Raw genomic sequence first — 7,455 nt, 5'->3', positions numbered from 1 at the left:
AAATATTTTAGATATTGCATTTAGATTGACTCAGCTTGTAGGACACCCTATATAAAAATAAAAGCACAGCTTACTTACTATAGTAAGTAAGCTGTGATAAAAGTATTAAAGGATTACAATTTACACTACTCCAGTCCCCAATACTCTTTTTATTTACACTACTTAAAGTATAAGAAAAAATTGTGATTGTACCAACCTGCCGATAATACAATAAAGAATAAGCAAACAAGGATGTACAAAAACCCTCGCAAAAACCTAATCTAAATAATCGGCCGGCTTGAAGTGATTTAAAAGATTTACAGTCCACTGACTTTCAACACCTTTCGTAAACTCTCTAATAAACCTATAATTACAAACGGATATTTTTCCTTGGTATTCAGGCATCATGCCCATATTTAAGGGAGGTTCCTCCCCTCTAGATCGCATCATAGACAGTCCCTTTAGGCTATGGTAGACCATTGTTATTTCTACGAAACGTTTCTGATTGTTCGAGTCATCAAATATAATTCCAAGCTAAAAATGTTTTTTTTTATGTCGAATATTTAGACCATTTGCACATACTTGATACGGAAATGAAAAGTAAATATCGTCAATATTAATGGCCAATTGTTCTCGTTCGGCGAGGGACATTAAAGAAACAGACTTTTGTAAATCGGGAATTACGTCGTTTGTTACCAAGCCCTCGAGTGATTTTAGATCTCCTTCCGACAGTTTGTTAGACACCACCTATAAATTGAACTGTATGTGTTAAAACCTACACTGTATGCAAGCAATAATATACATGTTATACACCTCCACAGCTTTCTTCGAGCCTTTCACAAACTGGGGTATGCTAAAATCACCATCCATGTAAGGCTTTATGATGAAAGTCGACAGAATAAAGTTCCTCATAGACTTCAGTAGTGACGGCCACACGATCTCGGGAAAATTCATTAGCTGCGGCAATTTTCTACGCGGTTTTTCACCCTCTGAGCTTAAAAGACGTTTACAGACTTCATAAACGCTGGCGTTCCTGTGATTTTTGTTTGACTTAGTAGAATAGTTTGAGGTTATGTTGAAGTTTGAAATGGTCCTCATTGCTGTCTGCTGCTTTTTAAAAATAACGAAGGTATCCTTTCGAGAGTTTGGTACACATCGTGCGACATTTCTAATCATTCTTAATTTGCTAAAAAATATTTTTTTAATAAATTACTTTTGCAACCCTACAATTTTTCGACACATAAAGGCGATGTTGCCAATATATTAGGTTATTTTCCATTATACAGGATGCTCTAAAATGTAAATTAAAAAAAAAACTAAATTGTCTCAGATCGACCGGGAAAAAACATTTTCTTATAGAATGTGGCCTGTAGAATCCATAATTTCAAACAGTTCCAAGATTGGGCTGCTAGATCAAAAGTTACAGCCTTTTGAATTTTCTTTCGAAATTGGTTTCTAGTCTATAACTTTTGATTGAGAGGTTTAATCGAAAAAGTACGAATTGATTTGGATTCTACGCCCCAAAATAAATAAGAAAAAGTGTTTTCCCGAGAAATTTTGGTGTAGTCGATTTTTGGTAAAAAAGGAAGGTTGTACACTGCCTTTTTTTTGCCACGAAAAAAAAATTGTCTCAGATCGAGCGGGAAAAAACATTTTCTTATAGAATGTGGCCTGTAGAATCCACAATTTCAAACAGTTCCAAGATTGAGCTGCTAGATCAATAGTTACAGCCTTTTCAATTTTCTTTCGAAATTGGTTTCTAGTCTATCTATTAATTTGGAAAAGTATAGGGATTACCAAAGAGATGGCGCAAATGTACCAATTGCATACACAAAAGGCAATTCCAGATACTGGATCATTGAAGTACAATTGCTCTACAAATCCTACATGAAATTGCACATTTTCAACTGCTTTTTAAGGAAAATTGAGTCGGACGTGGCTATTAAGTGCATAAATTAAAATGTTATTTTGAATGTAGTTTCGTACGTGGCGACATCTCATTGGAATTGGTTCAACTATCATTGCTCCTCGGTTTTCTAGGTCATGTTTCCCCCTTTAATCCTTATTTGAAATGGACACGCATATTGAAAAGATTTTGGAAAAGAAAGTAGGTTAGGTTGCTTTTTTTAAAGTTGTTTAATTGTGTGTGAAAATAAGTCAGAGCGATAAAACGCGCATCAGCGCGAAATCGGTATCTTTCCACAAATCTTAATTTAAATTTTTTTAAATAAACAGCTGCCGCTGTAGACTAGGGGTTTTGAGAACACTAACATCAAAATATAATTCTAAAGTCGCACAAGCTACTGTAATGTTACTGGGGGGGGGCCTCCAAAGCCGGGACTGCAACGTGACTTACCCTATACTTACAGTTGGCAACTCTGGGCAAACCCATCTAACTTTCAAGTTGAAACTCTTACTTGTGTAATCGGTTCTTTTATGTGTTGGAACGTGGAACATAATCAGAAACCTTCTTCGGGACAAAAACCCTGGCACAGCCCCCACAAATACATGAAATAACAATTCTGAATTTTCTCTGACTTCACCCGAGTTAGTAGAAGCAGTGGAAGTAGCGTCTCAAAAATTGAATATCTATCTTCACTTATGTGTATATGCGAGTATAAAAAAGTGAGTACGTTTTTCCCGGGGACAAAATTAATTTCATAAAAAGTGACATTATGTTGCCTGTCAACAGAGATAAAATGTCAAACGTTTTTCCCGTCACAGATAAAAGTAATTTGTTAACCACAAGGGTAGATAAGATGAAACAAACGATTGTTCATCTTACAGACATGTTGAATCATATTAAAAATGGGACGCGGAGCACGAAATAAAATGAGGTTCAGAACATAAAACAATATATGGCTATAAAATAAAATTGTGTTCACACACTTTAAAACATCCCTTTATCTTCTTGACGACCAAATGATCAGCAACATTTAAAATATATTTGAGATGTTGAATTATTTTTAATCTAAATGTTAGCGTTATACTTTTAATATTTCTTTATTGTATGCAATACTGCATTTAAACTAATTATTTCACACCTTTTCTACTTCCATCCTGTAAAAAATTTGAAACTAATAGCCCTCCCCCACCCATCCATTTTGACATATTCCCAACAATGGCACGTAAAATATGCAAAGAATGTCACACTGAATAACCTTTCCATGCGATTAATGTGTTGCAATTGTTTTTGTTTAACTTCTAGAAGATAACATGAAAGAATGTTTTCATCTAACAAAGTGTACTTTAATTATAAACACATGCAAAACATGTCATAGGAATGTACATTTAAAAGTATACGAATTAAATATAAAACAACCGATCAGTGCACCACGAATAATTAATAACAACACGTTTAATCCAACTGTAATATAAAAAAAGGGTTTAAATAGTACTACAATCACAAATAAGAACCAATTAAGGGTAACCTTTATTTAATGCTCGACTGAACTTTCTCATAAATCCAAGAGTAGTATTCAGCCGCCTTGTGTTGGGTATTGTTAAAAGCTTCAAAAACCACCCTCTGCATATTTTCGGGTGCCAATTGGCCACTGCGAAAAACAATACTAATTAATTAGAAACCGGGAAAATTCAACATACACAAAAACTTCGGTTTTTAAGTAGTCGACACTTCGATGTGCGTAGAAAACCGATGCTGACCAAGCATTGCGAAGCGCTTCTTGAGAATGCTCCACCAATCCAGGTGCATATGCTTCAATCTGCAACAAATTATTTTAACAGTCAGTTTGCATTTTGATCGAATTTACCGAAGCAAGTACGTCTGGGTATTTTTTAATAATGGCGTCTTTAAAATTTTTGAGCAGGTTGCAAACGATGACCGAAAGTTCCTTCGCCAACTGCCCGTAGGGAGCGACATGTTCTGACACTGTCTCATAATATCCTGGAATTTGCTCGTTAACCCGCAAGTGCAACCAATACAAGCCGTCCGATGTGCGATGGAGTGCTTTGTGATAGTACTGAATAACACCAAAGTCCTTAAGACAGTTAAACGTTCGCGATTCTACGAAACAAATTAACACTAATCGCAAACATTATTAGATACTTACTTGGCCACGATCCGTGCTGATTTATGTCATAGTAGAGAACACCCGCGATCGCTCCTATTAAAATAATTGTCCAAAATCTGTACGGAAAGCCTTTCGAACGCTTTTTGGGTGTCATCTTGTTTTTCAATCTCTGTAAAAAGGATATAGAAACTGTAAAAATCCCGTAAAGATAAATTGACATATTGCCATTGTGACACTACTGACCATTTTGCTCGACAATGCTAACCAAAGTGTAGCATGACAACACTTACTGATTGGGCACTGTGGTAATAAGATAAGAAGGTCTAAAGGGGATTATTGATATCTTTCAGAAAGAAGACCACATCAACACAACTGACTCAGTTGCATATCAACAACACAACACCATTAAAATCAACTGTTGTAAGAGTCGTTTATTGTTCCTGAAGCGCCAGTTATTTGGACAATTTGTATGTTACGAATTTTTTTCGTAATATTAACACAAAAATTGTTAACTTCCGTTTCTAATCGATAATTTAAAATTGGGGGGGCTGTCATAATTTGTTCAAGGTCGAGGTGGAAAACGAATGCAACGTTGTCACGTGTAGTTTCAATATACAGGGCGTTTTTTTTCTCGTTTACTATTGACGTCAAAATTATATTTAAACAGGCACGCACATATTTACCCTGAATTTTAATTACGGATTAATTTCCCAATTTAAATACTGCTTACCTTAATAACTGCAATAGAATCGGAAAGACCAGGTTCCTTCCGTTTCTTGGTCAAAAGCTCCTCGTTTGTGGCAGCAAAAGTGTTTAATAAATTGACGAGAGCGGTTTTATTAAATTTACCTGAGAGCGAACTCCATTTCTCACCTGCAAAAGCACCGACAGTGTTACACTTAAAAGCAACACCATCTACGTCTACTTACTTAAGTAGTTTAACAAAATGGCACTTTGTGGCAGATATTTAGAATACATTTTACTCCACGAACTGATGGCATTTTGATCCTGAGTAAAACACCTAATTAAAATCTTGCAAATTTCATCTCGGTACGCTTTAGTGCCATTGCTAAGCAGTTTTTTGATTAAAGGATCAACAAACGTGTGAAGCTTCTCTTTGTTGCCGAGCAGCATGGACTCTAACTTCGGCACTACCTTTTGTAAATCACTCTTGAGATCATTTGGAACATTTTTATAGTTTGCAAACGCGACATCTAATATTAGCAGATACTGATCTATGTTAATATCACCTGAGCCATGACGATTGATTAAGGAAATTAGATACTTCACTATGTATCGTGAGAAGCTTTTCATTTCTATAATTGGTAACATGATCTCTTGAAATACTACAAAATAATTCGTTTACTACCTACCATTCACAAAAGTTTCGACATACCTTTTAAACCTGCATGTAAGTCTTTAATACCAGCCTGACCAAGTCCCCACAGAATTGAAAGACCGATAGGCGGCCGATTCTGATACGACGTTCTTAAACTGGCATGTTTGTTTAAGCTAGCGAGAACAAGACTCGGTTCCATTAACGCAACAAGTTGAATATAAATCTTAGTTCCTAACGTATGTACATTTTTACTCATATCATTTGTCATCGATGTAAGTAGTAAGTCAAAAAATACTTGCAAGTTACTTCTCCCTATGCCCTTCAGTGGTGTTTCAAGCATGAGTTTCAACGGGTTTGGAATCTACAATCAGAATAAATAGCGCATTCAAACCAAGGTGTTCCACTTACAATTGAGCATGGATAACCATCTGGATGTGACGAAAATGTGTGATCAGAAACTTCAACGGGAATTTGTTGACTTAAAAACTTCACAACATCCTTCAAACAGACCAGAGGTGCATCAGGAAAAAGTCGTTGCCTTTCATTTATTAATACTTTCAATTCTTCGATGTCAATCTAAACTGTTTCATTAGGAAACTGGAACGAGAAAGTAATAACTTACGGAATTAAGGGCACTTTCGATAGACTTTGGAGGTTTCGGTTTGGGAGAGCTTTGCGGTTTGTCCGGTTTCTTTTGGGGTTTCTTAACGCCATTCTCCTGAGTTTTCGGTTTCGCCTGCTGTTTCGGATTTTCGTTATTCTTACTCGCGTTATACAAATTCTTGACTTGTTGTAAGGGAACTGAAAATTTAAAAACACGTTTTTCCCATTTAACTCGCTAACTGCAGAGAAATTGTTGACTCACGAACTTCTTCAATCTTCGGCGTACTGGCAAACAGCTTTTTCTTCTCCTCCGATTTTTTTACTGGAACGGCCTCCTTGCTCTTCTTCTTTCCAACAACTTGCCACTGACTCGACATTATATTAAATTATTATTAAATTAAAATTAAAAAAATTAAAGGTAACAGTTATAAACTAAAGTTCAAAAGTGACAATTGTTATATGTCAAATGCATACGTCAAAATACGGCGGCCAGCAATTTCCGGCCAACGATTTATAAAATTGATGGTTGGCACTTCCTGTATTGAACTTTATTATTCATACGCACTCAAATCTATACATAGTGATAATTTTTATACAAGACAATTATCTCTATTCGCCATTCAGATTTAACACTAGAGGTATGCACATAGGTACAAGCGCTGGTGTAATTTACAAGTGGAAATTGTACTAATTTGGGAGTAAATTGAATTTATCCTTATTGCTGATTGCATAATTGCACTGACACATTTAAAATTCTTGAAAGTAATGTGATAAAAGGTGACGTTTTAAACTATCCTTGCTCTTTAAGGTGTAAATTCTAAAGACACTGATTGCAAATGCAAAACTACAGTTAATTAATTATTTTTGGCCGTTGTACATACACAAAATGACGGTATTATCCCACCAATATTAATTACAATGTGCTGCCACCAGAGGCCTCATTGTTAATCTGAATGGCGAATACGAAGCCTATTCTCAGAAATATACAAAGACCAGTGGGCCTATTACAAAAGTATTTAATTCGTAGATTTGCAAAAAGATTAATTTAGGAATTTCGACTCATTTTTGTGTAAGAATTTTAGCGTCCGATGGAGGCGTTCTACTTTATCGTCCGCCTGGGAGTGATATGACTCAAATTTCCGGCCGGTCGTAATCCGTTCCGAAATTCCGAATCGTACAATCTATCTTAGACCATACAATACAGCTGCATGTTCTAAGATTTAAATACATTTATTTATAATTCTTTCATTCCGCGCGTCAAATTTTGCTATGGCATGGGGTTGAAGAAATGATTCAGTCTGAAATAGAGGCGCAAGTGCTTGTCACGCTAGTACAGACTTTAAATTTGCAGCTTTTTCCTACCTCTAGAACTACCTGTTCTATATCAAATTTAGTGAACAGGTAAAATTCTAGATATTCACAATTCTGTCTATGGTTCAACCGAGCTTATACGGTACCGCCAATCTTCACGAGGCAACCTCCTGGTAGTCTCCAATAATCTTC

General features: G+C 35.8%; 2 protein-coding genes across 2 annotated transcripts; both read right to left on the bottom strand.

Annotated features, from left to right (window-relative positions):
- Positions 1–136: 136 nt before the first annotated feature.
- On the bottom strand, positions 137–1,225 carry LOC116166883. The gene is made up of 3 exons (XM_031482072.1): positions 793–1,225; positions 562–726; positions 137–513 (listed from the first exon to the last, which is right to left on the bottom strand). Exons 1-3 carry the CDS (start codon positions 1,153–1,155, stop codon positions 256–258), a joined length of 786 nt encoding a protein of 261 aa, XP_031337932.1. The 5' UTR covers positions 1,156–1,225; the 3' UTR covers positions 137–255.
- Positions 1,226–3,304: 2,079 nt separating this feature from the next.
- On the bottom strand, positions 3,305–6,433 carry LOC116166961 (transmembrane protein 214-B). Its single transcript, XM_031482182.1, has 10 exons — positions 6,215–6,433; positions 5,972–6,150; positions 5,758–5,925; positions 5,407–5,710; positions 4,940–5,356; positions 4,741–4,883; positions 4,050–4,179; positions 3,750–4,003; positions 3,583–3,701; positions 3,305–3,533 (listed from the first exon to the last, which is right to left on the bottom strand). The coding sequence occupies exons 1-10, from the start codon at positions 6,327–6,329 to the stop codon at positions 3,413–3,415; spliced, it is 1,950 nt and encodes a 649-aa protein (XP_031338042.1). The 5' UTR covers positions 6,330–6,433; the 3' UTR covers positions 3,305–3,412.
- Positions 6,434–7,455: the final 1,022 nt, after the last annotated feature.

Source organism: Photinus pyralis, unplaced genomic scaffold, assembly GCF_008802855.1.
Source record: "Photinus pyralis isolate 1611_PpyrPB1 unplaced genomic scaffold, Ppyr1.3 Ppyr1.4_LG3b, whole genome shotgun sequence".
Lineage (NCBI taxonomy): Eukaryota > Metazoa > Arthropoda > Insecta > Coleoptera > Lampyridae > Photinus > Photinus pyralis.
The sequence above is the reverse complement of the archived record's forward strand: the minus strand, read 5'-3'. Positions and strand labels throughout refer to the sequence as shown.